General features: G+C 54.3%; 1 protein-coding gene across 1 annotated transcript in view; it reads right to left on the reverse strand.

Moving 5' to 3' along the window:
• The window catches only part of LOC119969319 (5'-nucleotidase-like), a 121,772-nt gene that overhangs the window by 29,389 nt on the left and 74,594 nt on the right, over positions 1-17,789 (reverse strand). Inside the window, exons 4-5 of the mRNA XM_038802797.1 lie at positions 14,733-14,930; positions 12,115-12,269 (exon numbers count right to left, since the gene is read on the reverse strand). Of these exons, the coding sequence (XP_038658725.1) occupies positions 12,115-12,269; positions 14,733-14,930 (353 nt within the window). The remainder of the gene's footprint in view (positions 1-12,114; positions 12,270-14,732; positions 14,931-17,789) is intronic.

The raw sequence follows: 17,789 nt of genomic DNA on the forward strand, positions 1-17,789 counted from the left end.
TGGAAAGGGATAAGTATACCCCGCAGGGCAAGAGTTTTAGCTGGGGGAAGGGCAATTATGATGCCATTAGACATGACTTAGGATGTGTAGGTTGGAGAAGTAGGCTGCAAGGGTTGGGCACACTGGATATGTGGAGCTTGTTCAAGGAACAGCTATTGCATGTTCTTGAAAGTACGTACCAGTCAGGCAGGGAGGAAGGGGTTGAGCGAGGGAACCGTGGTTTACCAAAGAAGTGGAATCTCTTGTTAAGAGGAAGAAGGAGGCCTATGTGAAGATGAGGCATGAAGTTTCAGTTGGGGCGCTTGATAGTTACAAGAAAGCGAGGAAGGATCTAAAGAGAGAGCTAAGACGAGCAAGGAGGGGACATGAGAAGTCTTTGGCAGGTAGGATCAAGGAAAACCCAAAAGCTTTCTATAGGTATGTCAGGAATAAAAGAATGACTAGGGTAAGAGTAGGGCCAGTCAAGGACAGTGGTGGGAAGTTGTGTGTGGAGGATGAGGAGATAAGCGAGATACTAAATGAATACTTTTCGCCAGTATTCACTCAAGAAAAAGATAATATTGTGGAGGAGAATGCTGAGACCCAGGCTATTAGAATAGATGGCATTGAGGTGCGTAGGGAAGAAGTGTTGGCAATTCTGGACAAGGTGAAAATAGATAAGTCCCCGGGGCCTGATGGGATTTATCCTAGGATTCTCTGGGAAGCCAGGGAAGAGATTGCTGAGCCTTTGGCTTTGATTTTTAGGTCATCATTGGCTACAGGAATAGTGCCAGAGGACTGGAGGATAGCAAATGTGGTCCCTTTGTTTAAGAAGGGGAGTAGAGATAACCCCGGTAACTATAGGCCAGTGAGCCTAACGTCTGTGGTGGGTAAAGTCTTGGAGAGGATTATAAAAGATACGATTTATAATCATCTAGATAGGAATAATATGATTAGGGATAGTCAGCATGGTTTTGTGAAGGGTAGGTCATGCCTCACAAACCTTATCGAGTTCTTTGAGAAGGTGACTGAACAGGTAGACGAGGGTAGAGCAGTTGATGTGGTGTATATGGATTTCAGTAAAGCGTTTGATAAGGTTCCCCACGGTCGGCTATTGCAGAAAATACGGAGGCTGGGGATTGAGGGTGATTTAGAGATGTGGATCAGAAATTGGCTAGTTGAAAGAAGACAGAGAGTGGGAGTTGATGGGAAATGTTCAGAATGGAGTTCAGTTACGAGTGGCGTACCACAAGGATCTGTTCTGGGGCCGTTGCTGTTTGTCATTTTTATAAATGACCTAGAGGAGGGTGCAGAAGGATGGGTGAGTAAATTTGCAGACGACACTAAAGTCGGTGGAGTTGTAGACAGTGCGGAAGGATGATGCAGGTTACAGAGGGACATAGATAAGCTGCAGAGCTGGGATGAGAGGTGGCAAATGGAGTTTAATGTGGAGAAGTGTTTGGTGATTCACTTTGGAAAGAATAACAGGAATAAGGAATATTTGGCTAATGGTAACATTTTTGGTAGTATGGATGAGCAGAGGGATCTCGGTGTCCATGTACATAGATCCCTGAAAGTTGCCACCCAGGTTGATAGGGTTGTGAAGAAGGCCTATGGTGTGTTGGCCTTTATTGGTAGAGGGATTGAGTTCCGGAGCCATGAGGTCATGTTGCAGTTGTACAAAACTCTAGTACGGCCGCATTTGGAGTATTGCGTACAGTTCTGGTCGCCTCATGAAAATGAAAATCGCTTATTGTCACGAGTAGGCTTCAATGAAGTTACTGTGAAAAGCCCCTAGTCGCCACATTCCGGCGCCTTATAGGAAGGACGTGGAAGCTTTGGAACGGGTGCAGAGGAGATTTACCAGGATGTTGCATGGTATGGAGGGAAAGTCTTATGAGGAAAGGCTGATGGACTTGAGGTTGTTTTCGTTAGAGAGAAGAAGGTTAAGAGGTGACTTAATAGAGGCATAAAAAATGATCAGAGGGTTAGATAGGGTGGACAGCGAGAGCCTTCTCCCGCAGATGGAGGTGGCTAGCACGAGGGGACATAGCCTTAAATTGAGGGGTAATAGATATAGGACAGAGGTCAGAGGTGGGTTTTTTACGCAAAGAGTGGTGAGGCCGTGGAATGCCCTACCTGCAACAGTAGTGAACTCGCCAACATTGAGGGCATTTAAAAGTTTATTGGATAAGCATATGGATGATAAGGGCATAGTGTAGGTTAGATGGCCTTTAGTTTATTTCCATGTCGGTGCAACATCGAGGGCCGACGGGCCTGTACTGCGCTGTATCGTTCTATGTTCTATGTTCTAGTCGGAGCACCCGGCAGTCGTCCATTTTATTGTAGACAACTGCAGGGCTAAGTTCTAGCTTATTAAAGCCTAACTTTTGCATAGCAACTCGTCTCTCGTGCAATTGATGGCTCATCAGTGTGTGAGTGTGGAGACAGTGTGGGGACAGTGTGGGAGTCTGGGGACAGTTTGGGAATGTGGGGACAGTGTGGAGTGTGAGGACGGTGTGTGAGTGTGGGGACAGTGTGGGAGTGTGGGGGAAGTGTGGGGACAGTGTGGGACTGTGGGGACAGTGTGGGAGTGTGGGGACAGTGTGGGAGTGTGGGGACAGTGTGGGAGTGTGGGGACAGTGTGGGAATGTGGGGGCAGTGTGGGGACAGTGTGGGAGTGGGGACAGTGGGGACAGTGTGGGAGTGTGGAGTCAGTGTGGGGGCAGTGTGGGAGTGTGGGGGCAGTGTGGGAGTGTGGGGACAGTGTGGGAGTGTGGAGACAGTGTGGGAGTGTGGGAGTGTGGGGACAGTGTGGGAGTGTGGGGACAGTGTGGGAGTGTGGGGACAGTGGGGACAGTGTGGGAGTGTGGAGACAGTGTGGGAGTGTGGGGACAGTGTGGGAGTGTGGGGGCAGTGTGGGAGTGTGGAGACAGTGTGGGAGTGTGGAGAAAGTGTGGGAGTGTGGAGACAGTGTGGGAGTGTGGGAGTGTGGGGACAGTGTGGGAGTGTGGAGACAGTGTGGGAGTGTGGAGACAGTGTGGGAGTGTGGGGACAGTGTGGGAGTGTGGGGACAGTGTGGGAGTGTGGGGACAGTGGGGACAGTGTGGGAGTGTGGAGACAGTGTGGGGACAGTGTGGGAGTGTGGGGACAGTGTGGGGACAGTGTGGGAGTGTGGGGACAGTGTGGGGACAGTGTGGGAGTGTAGAGACAGTGTGGGAATGTGTGGGGACAGTGTGGGAGTGTGGGGGGAGTGTGGGGACAGTGTGGGGACAGTGTGGGAGTGTGGAGACAGTGTGGGAATGTGTGGGGACAGTGTGGGAGTGTGGGGGGAGTGTGGGGGCAGTGTGGGAATTTGGAGACAGTGTGGGCGTGTGGGGAGAGTGTGGGAGTGTGGGGACAGTGAGGGAGTGTGGGGACAGTGGGGACAGTGTGGGGGCGGTGTGGGAATGTGGGGACAGTGTGGGGACAGTGTGGAGACAGTGTGGGAGTGTGGGAGTGTGGGGGGAGTGTGGGGACAGTGTGGGAGTGTGGAGACAGTGTGGGAGTGTGGAGACAGTGTGGGAATGTGGGGACAGTGTGGGAGTGTGGGGGGAGTGTGGGGACAGTGTGGGAGTGTGGAGACAGTGTGGGAGCGTGGGGACAGTGGGGACAGTGTGGGAGTGTGGGGACAGTGTGGGAGTGTGTGGACAGTGTGGGGACAGTGTGGGAGTGTGGAGACAGTGTGGGAATGTGTGGGGACAGTGTGGGAGTGTGGGGGGAGTGTGGGGACAGTGTGGGAGTGTGGGGGCAGTGTGGGAGTGTGAGGACAGTGTGGGAGTGTGGGGGGAGTGTGGGGACAGTGTGGGAGTGTGGGGGCAGTGTGGGAGTGTGGGGACAGTGTGGGAGTGTGGGGACAGTGTGGGGACAGTGTGGGAGTGTGGGGGGAGTGTGGGGACGGTGTGGGAGTGTGGGGACAGTGTGGGAGTGTGGGGACAGTGTGGGAGTGTGGGGACAGTGTGGGAGTGTGGGGATGGTGTGGGAGTCTGGGGACAGTGTGGGGACAGTGTGGGAGTGTGGGGACAGTGTGGGGACAGTGTGGGAGTGTGGGGACAGTGTGGGAGTGTGGGGACAGTGTGGGGACAGTGTGGGAGTGTGGGGACAGTGTGGGAGTGTGGGGGCGGTGAGGGAGTGTGGGGGCAGTGTGGGAATTTGGAGACAGTGTGGGGACAGTGTGGGGACAGTGTGGGAGTGTGGGGATAGTGTGGGAGTGTGGGGACAGTGTGGGAGTGTGGGGACAGTGTGGGAGTGTGGGGACAGTGTGGGGACAGTGTGGGAGTGTGGGGGGAGTGTGGGGACGGTGTGGGGACAGTGTGGGGACAGTGTGGGAATGTGGAGACAGTGTGGGAGTGTGGAGACAGTGTGGGAGTGTGGAGACAGTGTGGGAGTGTGGGGGCGGTGTGGGAGTATGGGGACAGTGTGGGAATGTGGGGACAGTGTGGGAGTGTGGGGACGGTGTGGGAGTGTGGAGACAGTGTGGGGACAGTGTGGGAGTATGGGGACAGTGTGGGAGTGTGGGGACAGTGTGGGAATGTGGGGGCAGTGTGGGAGTGTGGAGACAGTGTGGGAGTGTGGGGACAGTGTGGGAATGTGGGGACAGTGTGGGAGTGTGGGGACAGTGTGGGAGTGTGGGGATAGTGTGGGAGTGTGGGGACAGTGTGGGAGTATGGGGACAGTGTGGGAGTGTGCGGACAGTGTGGGGACAGAGTGGGAGTGTGGGGACAGTGTGGGGACAGTGTGGGAGTGTGGAGACAGTGTGGGAATGTTGGGACAGTGTGGGAATGTGGGGACAGTGTGGGAGTGTGAGGACAGTGTGGGAGTGTGGGGGCAGTGTGGGAGTGTGGGGACAGTGTGGGAGTGTGGAGACAGTGTGGGAGTATGGGATCAGTGTGGGGACAGTGTGGGGACAGTGTGGGAGTGTGGGGACAGTGTGGGAGTATGGGATCAGTGTGGGGACAGTGTGGGGGCAGTGTGGGAGTGTGGAGACAGTATGGGGACAGTGTGGGGACAGTGTGGGGGCGGTGTGGGAGTGTGGGGACAGTGTGGGGACAGTGTGGGGGCGGTGTGGGAGTGTGGGGACAGTGTGGAGACAGTATGGGGACAGTGTGGGGACAGTGTGGGGGCGGTGTGGGAGTGTGGGGACAGTGTGGGGACAGTGTGGGGACAGTGTGGGGACAGTGTGGGGACAGTGTGGGAGTGTGGAGACAGTGTGGGGACAGTGTGGGGACAGTGTGGGAGTATGGGGACAGTGTGGGGACAGTGTGGGAGTGTGGGGACGGTGTGGGAGTGTGGGGACAGTGTGGGGACAGTGTGGGAGTGTGGGGACAGTGTGGGGACAGTGTGGGAGTATGGAGACAGTGTGCGAGTGTGGGGACAGTGTGGGAGTGTGGAGACAGTGTGGGAGTGTGGAGACAGTGTGGGAGTGTGGGGACGGTGTGGGAGTGTGGAGACAGTGTGGGAATTTGGAGACAGTGTGGGGGCAGTGTGGGAGTGTGGAGACAGTGTGGGAGTGCGGGGACAGTGTGGGAGTGTGGGGGCAGTGTGGGAGTGTGGGGACAGTGTGGGAGTGTGGGGACAGTGTGGGAGTGTGGAGACAGTGTGGGAGTGTGGGGGCAGTGTGGGGACAGTGTGGGGACAGTGTGGGAGTGTGGAGACAGTGTGGGAGTGTGGGGACAGTGTGGGAATGTGGGGACAGTGTGGGAGTATGGGGACAGTGTGGGACTGTGGGGACAGTGTGGGAGTGTGGGAGTGTGGAGACAGTGTGGGGACAGTGTGGGAATGTGTGGGGACAGTGTGGGAGTGTGGGGGGAGTGTGGGGACAGTGTGGGGACAGTGTGGGAATGTGGGGACAGTGTGGGAGTGTGGAGTCAGTGTGGGGACAGTGTGGGAGTGTGGGGACAGTGTGGGAGTGTGGGGACAGTGTGGGAGTGTGGGGACAGTGTGGGAGTGTGGGGACAGTGTGGGAGTGTGGGGACAGTGTGGGAGTGTGGGGGCAGTGTGGGAGTGTGGGGACAGTGTGGGAGTGTGGGGACAGTGTGGTAGTGTGGGGGCAGTGTGGGAGTGTGGGGACAGTGTGGAGTGTGGAGACAGTGTGGGAGTGTGGGAGTGTGGGGACAGTGTGGGAGTGTGGGGACAGTGTGGGAGTGTGGGGACAGTGTGGGAGTGTGGAGGGAGTGTGGGGACAGTGTGGGAGTGTGGGGACAGTGTGGGAGTGTGGGGACAGTGTGGGAGTGTGGGGGCAGTGTGGGAGTGTGGAGACAGTGTGGGAGTGTGGAGACAGTGTGGGAGTGTGGGAGTGTGGGGACAGTGTGGGAGTGTGGAGACAGTGTGGGAGTGTGGAGACAGTGTGGGAGTGTGGAGACAGTGTGGGAGTGTGGAGACAGTGTGGGAGTGTGGGCACAGTGTGGAAGTGTGGGGACAGTGGGGACAGTGTGGGAGTGTGGAGACAGTGTGGGGACAGTGTGGGAGTGTGGGGACAGTGTGGGAGTGTGGGGACAGTGTGGGAGTGTGGTGACAGTGTGGGGACAGTGTGGGAGTGTGGAGACAGTGTGGGAATGTGTGGGGACAGTGTGGGAGTGTGGGGGGAGTGTGGGGACAGTGTGGGGACAGTGTGGGAGTGTGGAGACAGTGTGGGAATGTGTGGGGACAGTGTGGGAGTGTGGGGACAGTGTGGGGACAGTGTGGGAGTGTGGGGACAGTGTGGGAGTGTGGTGACAGTGTGGGGACAGTGTGGGAGTGTGGAGACAGTGTGGGAATGTGGGGGGACAGTGTGGGAGTGTGGGGGGAGTGTGGGGACAGTGTGGGGACAGTGTGGGAGTGTGGAGACAGTGTGGGAATGTGTGGGGACAGTGTGGGAGTGTGGGGGGAGTGTGGGGCAGTGTGGTAATTTGGAGACAGTGTAGGCGTGTGGGGAGAGTGTGGGAGTGTGGGGACAGTGTGGGAGTGTGGGGACAGTGGGGACAGTGTGGGAGTGTGCGGACAGTGTGGGAGTGTGGAGACAGTGTGGGAATGTGGGGACAGTGTGGGAGTGTGGGGGGAGTGTGGGGACAGTGTGGGAGTGTGGGGACAGTGGGGACAGTGTGGGAGTGTGGGGACAGTGTGGGAGTGTGGGGACAGTGTGGGGACAGTGTGGGAGTGTGGAGACAGTGTGGGAATGTGTGGGGACAGTGTGGGAGTGTGGGGGGAGTGTGGGGACAGTGTGGGAGTGTGGGGACAGTGTGGGGACAGTGTGGGAGTGTGGGGGGAGTGTGGGGACGGTGTTGGAGTGTGGGGACAGTGTGGGAGTGTGGGGGGAGTGTGGGGACAGTGTGGGAGTGTGGGGACAGTGTGGGAGTGTGGGGGGAGTGTGGGGACAGTGTGGGAGTGTGGAGACAGTGTGGGAGTGTGGGAGTGTGGGGACAGTGTGGGAGTGTGGGGACAGTGTGGGAGTGTGGGGACGGTGTGGGAGTGTGGGGACAGTGTGGGAGTGTGGGGACGGTGTGGGAGTGTGGGGACGGTGTGGGAGTGTGGGGACAGTGGGGACAGTGTGGGAGTGTGGGGACAGTGTGGGAGTGTGGGGACAGTGTGGGAGTGTGGGGACGGTGTGGGAGTGTGGGGACAGTGGGGACAGTGTGGGAGTGTGGGGACAGTGTGGGGACAGTGTGGGAGTGTGGGGACAGTGTGGGAATGTGGGGACGGTGTGGGAGTGTGGAGACAGTGTGGGAGTGTGGGGGCGGTGAGGGAGTGTGGGGGCAGTGTTGGAATTTGGAGACAGTGTGGGGACAGTGTGGGGACAGTGTGGGAGTGTGGGGACAGTGTGGGAGTGTGGGGGCGGTGAGGGAGTGTGGGGGCAGTGTGGGAATTTGGAGACAGTGTGGGGACAGTGTGGGGACAGTGTGGGAGTGTGGGGACAGTGTGGGAGTGTGGGGGCAGTGTGGGAGTGTGGGGGCGGTGTGGGAGTGTGGGGGCAGTGTGGGAGTGTGGGGACAGTGTGGGAGTGTGGAGACAGTGTGGGGACAGTGTGGGAGTGTGGGGACAGTGTGGGAGTGTGGGGACAGAGCGGGGACAGTGTGGGAGTGTGGGGGGAGTGTGGGGACGGTGTGGGAGTGTGGGGACAGTGTGGGAATGTGGGGACAGTGTGGGGACAGTGTGGGAGTATGGGGACAGTGTGGGAGTGTGGTGAGATAACCACTGTAGTTATGTGTACTGCAGTAGGGGGATGTACAGGGCCGGCTCAAGGCACCGGCAACTCGGGCAGTCGCCCGGTCCGCCATGTGCTAGGGGGCGCCTGACTCGGGTCCCGCGCATGCGCAGTTGGGCCGGTGCCAACCAGCGCATGCACGGTGGCCGCCCTCCCCCAGGGCTGCCCCCCCCCTGGTCCGCCCCCCCCGGCTCGGTCCGCTCCCCCGCTCCGCCCGCCCCCCCCCTCGGTCCGCCCCCCCCTTGGTCCGTCCCCCCCTGCTCGGTCCACTCCCCCCCCGCTCGGTCCGCTCCCCCCTCGGTCCGCCCCCCCGGCCCCCCCCCCCTCGCTCCGCCCCCCCCTGGTCCGCACCCCCTCGGCCCCGCCCCCCCGCCTCCGCCCCCCCACCCGCCCCCCCCCGCCCCGCCCCCCCCGCCCGCCCCCCCGGCCCGGCCCCGCCCCCGCCCGGCCCCCGCCCGCCCCCCCCGCCCGGCCCCACCTCCCCCGCCCGGCCCCGCCCCCCCCAAAAAGCGCCGAAGTTCAGCTTGCCCTGCGCGCCAGCATCCCTAGGGCCGGCGCTGGGGATGTATGCCTGTACCTGTAATACAGGTTCCTCCGGTCAGCCCCTGCCGGCTAGCTCCGCCCACAGGGAGCTTATGTATAAATGTATGAGAGCTGCTCAGACCCTTAGTCTACTGTTGCAGATGGAGGGACAACATCGTACAGCAATAAAGCCTCTATTGTACTAGTCTCTCGGCTTTGAGTATAATTGTTAGCGCCACAATTTATTGCTGTACGATGTTGTCCCTCCATCTGCAACAGTTTCCCCTCTCGGCCGAGGCACAACAGGCCTTCGCCTGCATTCGATCTGACATAGCCAGGGCGGGGATGCACGCCGTAGACGAGACTCTGCCTTTCCAAGTAGAGAGCGACGCTTCAGATGTCGCCCTTGCCGCCACGCTGAATCAGGCCGGCAGACCCGTGGCATTCTTTTCACGCACCCTCCACGCCTCCGAAATTCGGCATTCCTCTGTTGAAAAGGAAGCCCAGGCAATCGTTGAAGCGGTGCGGCACTGGAGGCATTACCTCGCCGGCAGGAGATTCACTCTCCTCACTGACCAACGGTTGGTAGCCTTCATGTTCGACAACACGCAGCGGGGCAAGATCAAGAATGACAAAATCTTGCGGTGGAGAATCGAGCTCTCCACCTTCAACTACAAGATCTTGTATCGCCCCGGCAAGCTCAACGAGCCCCCAGACGCCCTCTCCCGAGGTACATGTGCCAGTGCACAAGTGAACCAGCTCCGTGCCTTGCACGAGAGCCTTTGCCATCTGGGGGTCACTCGCTTGTACCATCTGATCAAAGCCCGCAATCTGCCCTACTCCGTCGAGGAAGTACGGACAGTCACCAGAGACTGCCAGATCTGTGCGGAGTGCAAGCCGCACTTCTACCGGCCAGATCGCGCGCGCCTGGTGAAAGCATCCCGCCCCTTTGAACGACTCAGCGTGGACTTCAAAGGGCCCCTTCCCTCCACCGACCGCAACACCTACATCCTTAGTGTGGTCGATGAATTTTCTAGGTTCCCCTTTGCCATCCCATGCCCAGATATGACGTCTGCCACCGTCATCAAGGCCCTGGATTCCATTTTCGCCCTGTTTGGTTTCCCCGACTATATCCACAGTGACAGGGGATCCTCATTCATGAGCGATGAGCTGCATCAATTCCTGCTCAGCAGGGGTATCGCCTCCAGCAGGACGACCAGCTACAACCCCCGGGGTAACGGGCAGGTAGAGAGGGAGAACGGGACGGTATGGAGGGCCGTCCAGCTGGCCCTACGGTCCAGGAACCTCCCAGCCGCTCGCTGGCAGCAGGTCCTCCCTGACGCGCTCCATTCCATTCGATCACTACTGTGCACCGCAACTAACAGTACACCCCATGAACGTGTTTTTGCCTTCCCTAGGAAGTCCACATCTGGAGTGTCGTTCCCGACTTGGCTCACGACTCCGGGCCCAGTCCTTCTCCGTAGGCATGTACGGCACCACAAGGCGGAACCCCTGGTGGACAAAGTACGCCTTCTCCACGCCAACCCTCAGTATGCCTACGTGGAGTTCCCCGACGGCCGCCAGGACACAGTCTCGCTCCGGGACCTGGCTCCCTCAGGTGCCGATCCCATGCCCACACCCCTTCCTGCGCCAACCCCAGCGCCCCCCTATTCGTCCCCATCAGGTCCATCCCTCATCCCCCTGCCCACCCTGGAGGACACGGAAGATTTTGGCTTGCTCTCGGAGTCATCCCGCCAGCAGCCAGCACCAACACCGCCAGCACCTGCACCATCGGGGCCATCACCGCCTGTGCCGACGTCACCACCACAGCTACGCCGATCACAGTGGAACGTCCGACCACCGATTCGGCTCAACCTGTAACCTGCTAACCGGATGGACTCTTGATTTTCCTTGTTGGACCCTCCTGTAAATAGCATCCTTTGTATTACAGTTACATGTCACCCCCGCCGGACTCATTTTTTACAGGGGGTGAATGTGGTGAGATAACCACTGTAGTTATGTGTACTGCAGTAGGGGGATGTATGCCTGTACCTGTAATACAGGTTCCTCCGGTCAGCCCCTGCCGGCTAGCTCCGCCCACAGGGAGCTTATGTATAAATGTATGAGAGCTGCTCAGACCCTTAGTCTACTGTTGCAGATGGAGGGACAACATCGTACAGCAATAAAGCCTCTATTGTACTAGTCTCTCGGCTTTGAGTATAATTGTTAGCGCCACAGGGAGTATGGGGACAGTGTGGGAGTGTGGAGACAGTGTGGGAGTGTGGAGACAGTGTGGGAGTGTGGGGACAGTGTGGGGACAGTGTGGGAGTATGGGGACAGTGTGGGAGTGTGGAGACAGTGTGGGAGTATGGGGGGAGTGTGGGGACAGTGTGGGAGTGTGGGGACGGTGTGGGAGTGTGGGGGGAGTATGGGGACAGTGTGGGAGTGTGGGGGGAGTGTGGGAACAGTGTGGGAGTGTGGGGACGGTGTGGGAGTGTGGGGGGAGTATGGGGACAGTGTGGGAGTATGGGGACAGTGTGGGAGTGTGGGGACAGTGTGGGGACAGTGTGGGAGTATGAGGACAGTGTGGGAGTATGGGGACAGTGTGGGAGTGTGGGGACAGTGTGGGGACAGTGTGGGAGTATGGGGACAGTGTGGGGACAGTGTGGGAGTGTGGGGGCAGTGTGGGAGTATGGGGACAGTGTGGGAGTGTGGGGACAGTGTGGGGACAGTGTGGGAGTGTGGGGGCAGTGTGGGAGTGTGGGAGTGTGGGAGTGTGGGGACAGTGTGGGAGTGTGGGGACAGTGTGGGAGTGTGGGAGTGTGGGGACAGTGTGGGAGTGTGGGGACAGTGTGGGGACAGTGTGGGAGTGTGGGGACAGTGTGGGAGTGTGGATACAGTGTGGGCATGTGGGGACAGTGTGGGAGTGTGGATACAGTGTGGGGACAGTGTGGGGACAGTGTGGGAGTATGGGGACAGTGTGGGAGTGTGGATACAGTGTGGGCATGTGGGGACAGTGTGGGAGTGTGGATACAGTGTGGGCATGTGGGGACAGTGTGGGAGTATGCGGACATTGTGGGAGTGTGGGGTCAGTGTGGGTGTATAATGCTGAGGTAGACGATCAGGCTCAAAATGCCGAAAAATGCCCAACTCCTGCTGTTATTTTTTATGTTCCAATATATAAATTTCCAAATTCCCAGGTGAGTAGTGGGATTATGGAGCAAACTGGTTGGGTCTGTAATGGTGCCAGGCAGATTACAAGAACAAGTGACAGAAGATGGTGTGACGGTATCCCTTTCCCTATCTGAATTACATGATATCAGGTAGTCACATACTGCTGGGTTTATGTCAATGATATGAATGATGGTGTGGTTGTTTATACTTGTGTTTCTTACCATGGCTTCACAGATTAAATTCCCCATATTGCATTCCCGATTCCTGCATTCCTCAGTGGTTCCATTCAGATAGACCAGTGTTTCCCCAATGAATTCCTTTGAAAACTTAGCAAGTGCTTTTTTCCAGTTGTTTACATCTGCCAGCAGCACCTTATCTGAATGTAAGACAGGAAAGAAGATTTTAATGCCGTGGATTAAATGATATTCCTTGACAGCTCTTTCTGCTCCAGAGGAGAATTACCCCCCGGTCCTCTCCAAAATAACAGCTTTTTGAATTTATATCACGTCTCTAATGTAGTACAAGCCTCAGAACATTAATACCAAACCACAGCTGGTAATATTGGACCAAAACCTTGGTCAAAGAGCAATGTTTAAGTGAGGGTTAAAAGGAGGATGAAGAGGTCGAGAGCTGGAAATATTTAGGGAGAGAATACCAGAGTTTAGGCTGAAAGTTCAGCCGCTAACGGTGGAGTGACTAAAATCAGGACTGAGCAACAGGTCAGAATTGGAGGAACGCAGAGCTTCCCGGGATGTGGTAGGGCAGTTTGGGTGAGATTGTCCGGCTGATCTTCCAGTCTCACCGATTGTTGAACCCCCGCGGGATGGGATGGATTCAATGTGATCCCATTGACAGCAGTAGGAGCAGGAGATCCCGCTGCAGCCACTGTAGGCCTCCTCCCACTGCGGGAAACACACCGTGGGGAGGGCAGAGAATCTCCCCCTTTATGTCCACCTCAGAGGCCAGGTGGGGCCTTAGTTAAACATCGCATCTATCAATGCTGCACGCTCACAATATTGTCAGCTATGGATCAGCTGATGGTGCTCTTGTCTCTCAGACAGAAGGCGGTGGGTTCAAACTCCACTCCAGCACTTGAGCACAAAATCAAAGCTGACACTGTGGTGAAGTCTGAAGGGATTGCTGCGCCGTTGGAGATAACATATTGAACTCAGGTCTCATCTGCCTGTTGTGATGGATGTAAATAATCTGGATCATTTGACAAATAGGTGGATAGGATGGGAATAGAGGGATACGGCTCTAGGAAGTGCTGAGGGTTTTGGCCAAGGGTGGCATCATGGCTAGTACCGGCTTGGAGGACCGAAGGGCCTGTTCCTGTGCTATATTGTTCTTTAGAACATAGAACAGTACAGCACAGAACAGGCCCTTCGGCCCTCGATGTTGTGCCGAGCAATGATCACCCCACTTAACCCACGTAACCGGTATACCCGTAACCCAACAATCCCCCCCATTAACCTTACACTACGGGCAATTTAGCATGGCCAATCCACCTAACCCGCACATCTTTGGACTGTGGGAGGAAACCGGAGCACCCGGAGGAAACCCACGCACACACGGGGAGGACGTGCAGACTCCACACAGACAGTGACCCAGCCGGGAATCGAACCTGGGACCCTGGAGCTGTGAAGCATTGATGCTAACCACCATGCTACCGTGAGGCCCCTGTTCTTTGTTCTTTATTACTTCGAAGAAGAGTCCTGGAGCTATCCCAGTGTCCTGACCAATTATTTCCCCTCAGTCAACATCACAGAAAAAACAGATATCCAGCTGATTATCACATTCAGCGGAATTCTCTGCTGGTGGGATTCTCCAGTCTGCCGGTAGCGCACCCACACCCACGTGTTTCCCGGCAGCGTGAGGCGGCCACAAAGGGAAGCCCCATTGACTGGCAGCGGGAATGGAGAGTCACGCTGCCGGCGGGGGCTCCGAGCTGGAAAACGCGACTGGTGGACCAGAGAATCCTGCCTATTGATATTTATGGGGTTTGCTGTGCTGCTGAGTTTATACATTATAACAGTGTCTATACCGCACTTCATCAGCAGTAAAACACGTTGAGATCTGGTGGTGGTGATAGGTGCAATATCAATGCAAGTCTTTCCCCTTTCTTTCACTGAGGGTTTGGCTTAGTTAAAACACTCAAGTCCCTGGAGTGGACATGTGCCCACAAACCTCTGACCCCAGGTGAGAATGTCACCATGGGCCAACGCCGATACCGGACACAGCGTCAGGCACTGCTCTCGGGGAAAGTAACGCATTATGGAAATGTCACCAAAGCAGCCTCCCCAAACTGAATTATAATCTATTTCCTCAAAGGAATTATTCAGCTGCACATTCTGGTGTAGAATAAGTTATTTTATAATAAACAAGAACAATTGTGTCTGAATTGAGTCTGCCATCGTAGGTGATGTAAATGGTGCCTTGGTTCTATTTAGTAGAAAGGTTGGGGGTTTTTCCCTGCTGTTCTGGTCAACACATGTTCCATAACCAATATCGCTGTTATGTATCTTAAATACAAATAGAAAGAAAATAACATTCCAATATGAAGGCAAAATAAAATAACATGATGTAGATTATGAGGACCATTAATGAATGCAATACTTGGAAAGAAAACAGGAAAATTTGAATGTTTTGTGCATGAGGCAAAAGTTAAGCCTCCTCCAACAATAATGAGCTTCCACCAATCAGCATTTGTATCCAATGTGGTTGAATTATTTTAATTGCATTGGGTCATAATTTAAAAAGCACTATTTAGAAAAGATGCTTAAAAATCTTTTTCATTGCAGTGAATAATCTCCCAATCAATGTGCACTTGTCCTATTACCTTGAGGAATGCTGCTGTCTAACAGTATTGGATTTCCCTCCGCTTTGGTCACTATTCCATTCTCATCAAATGTCACCTTTAGATATCCAAGATATTTTCCGTATGCGTAGGCCTGTACAACAGGAACATTTCTGCCATCGTCTGACTTTACCATGTAGGGGTAAGGGCCAACAGGGATGTTATTGGAAGGAGCCTTGCCTGTTGGGTTAAAACATACAGTGTAAGAGGTAGAGCAAATAGACATGGACGGCAAAAGCAGTGACCTATTGATTTGCCCTTAGAGAATCACTGTGGTTAGCACTGTAGCTTCACAGTGCCTAGTCCCAGGTTCGATTCCCAGCTTGGGTCACGTTCTGTGCGGAGTCTGCACATTCTTCCCGTGTGCATGGGTTCCTCCGGGTGTTCCGGTTTGCTGCCACAAGTCCCAAAAGACCTGCTGTTAGGTAATTTGGACATTCTAAATTCTCCCTCCGTGTCCCCGAACAAGCGGCGGAATGTGGCGACTAGGGGATTTTCACAGTAACTTCATTGTAATGTTGATGTAAGCCCACTTGTGACAATAAAGATCATTATTATTATTATTATTGTAATTCTGACCATAACAATTGTGTTTAAAAAAGACAAACAAATTCTCCTCATCTTTCCTGCCCATTATTTTAAATTTTCATCCTCTTCATGTGAATTCTGTCTCTACAATACCCTTATTTTCTATCTTTATTCTCACTTAGACAACAAGGAAACAAACCATCTCCGCTCTCAATCCACCTTAAATATCCTGTACCAGCCTCCCCGGACAGGCGCCGGAATGCGGCGACTAGGGGCTTTTCACAGTAACTTCATTGAAGGCTACTCGTGACAATAAGCAATTTTCATTTTTCATTTCATGGTGCAGAGGAATACTTGCTTTACAGAGTTATTCTTTGAGAAACAGATCTCTTCAAGCTGCTTTTCAGAAAGATCTGACTCCTGTCAGAAAGTCTGGCTGTATGTCTTCAAAAGCTATTTCAACTAACTCATTCTTTATCCCTCCGTTCTTGTCCTCAGACAAATCTGCACTGCTTTAAGGACTGTTGATCTCTTTTTAACAAAACTACAGAGAGCAAAAATCTGGCGTGCGGTCCCAGCTTCCTCCAGAACAGAACTGAACGGAAATGCTTTCTCAAAAAACCTTTGCTCCACCCAGCAATGACATTATCGTACCAAACTGAAAACCAATTCACTCTCCAGAGAATCTCCTTAACCAAAACAAAATTGCATTAGCCCAAGCTTTTTACAATGGTTAATTGCCCACCTCTGGCTCCTAAAAGCTTTGTTGTTTTTCAAACCAAGATTCTTTTAAAAACATGACTGCAGCAGTCAAACACACTCTAACCCAGGCTTTCAACCCATACTTCACCAAATAGTTACAATGCGACATAGCTGAAAATTGCCACATTCAGCACACCTCCCCATTAAAAAAAATGAACCAGAAATATAAAAAATGCCTTCATCTTTCCAACACCTTTTAACTATAACCATTTCTCATTATTAAACACAACTAATATTCTATAAGATGCATATATTACATTTTAAACATGTAAATTTAAACATGAATGTGGTCCATTTCAGTCTTTCTTCACCACCTTCAAAAGTTCCAGCCTTCTCACACTTCAAATTTGTGATAAAGTATCAGCAAACATGTTATCTCTTCCTGCTACATGCACATTTAAAATATTAAACGGATGGACAATTAACTCCATCTAAGCTGTCTTGCAGTTCGATCCGAAACTGTAATGGATTATAGTCTGTATATATAATCATCTACGATTATTAACAACATAAATGTCAAAACATTGTAACCCCAATACCAAATTCAATGGCCGGGATTCTCCGATCCCACGGCCAAGTTCTGACACCGGCATCGAGAGTGACACCGGTGTCAAAGGGCCTCCAGGCCCAGGCATTCATCCCTTCCTCAGGGGCTAGTAAGGCCTGGAGTGGTGTCTGTTGCTCCGGCGCTTGAATGCATGCCACGGCCGGCGCGGGTCCGCGTATGCGCTTCACAGCCGGCACGGGTCCGTGCATGCGCTTGGGTTGCTGACTCCATGCCGGCCCCCGGAGCCTGGCACAGAGGAACATAGGCCCCCCACGGAATTAGCCTGCCCACTGATCAGTTGGCCCTGATTGCGGACTTGGCCACCGTGGAGGCCCCCCCGAGTCGGATCCCCCTGCCCCTCCAAAGGACGGCCCCCGCAGCCAGAACTCCGAGGTGCGCCAGGTCGGACCATATGTAACCCACGTCGGCGGGACTCAGTCGAACTCAGCGGGCACTCGGCCTTTCGAGGTGTGGAGAATCGCCGGGGGGAGGGGGGGGCGCTTTCAATGGCCCCCGACCAGCATGGTGACGATCCCGTGGGTGCGATTGCTGCTGATTCTCCGGTCGGCGGAGAATGGGCGGACTGGCGTCGGAGCGGCGTGATGTGATTCTCACGCCCTCCCGCTGGTTCTCCGACCGGCGTGGGATTGGAGAATCCCAGCCAATGTCTCCTTCTCGATGGTCGAATATTTCTCTTGATTCATATTTAGTTACCGAGACAAATAACCAATTTAGATTCTTTTCGTACCTTTCTGCAACAGTAAAGCACCAACACCTCTATCACTCGCATCAATTTCTACCTTAAAGTGTTTGTCATAATTAGGTGTCATCAACACTGCTGCAGTGGCTAACACAGATTTCAGATTATCGAACGCCTCCTGACATTTCGATATCCACTGAAATTTCCCGCGTTTTGCCAGAAGTTCAGTCAATGGAGCAACCACACTGCTAAAATATGGCACAAATTTCTGGTAGAAACCACTCATACCCAGAAATCTCAGAACCTTTCTCCTCGTTGACGGTATTGGGAACTTTCCAATGGCTTTTGGTTTCCCATTCTGTGGGTCATCTGACCATGTCAAATGGTATGGCCTAAGAATGTGATTTAAGCTTTCACAAATTCATGTTTAGCCAAATTTATCACTAATCCAACCTCCTGTAGCTGATTAAATAATTCCTTTAAATGTTTAAATGCTCCTTCC

This window comes from Scyliorhinus canicula, chromosome 1, assembly GCF_902713615.1.
Source record: "Scyliorhinus canicula chromosome 1, sScyCan1.1, whole genome shotgun sequence".
NCBI classification, from domain to species: Eukaryota; Metazoa; Chordata; class Chondrichthyes; order Carcharhiniformes; family Scyliorhinidae; genus Scyliorhinus; species Scyliorhinus canicula.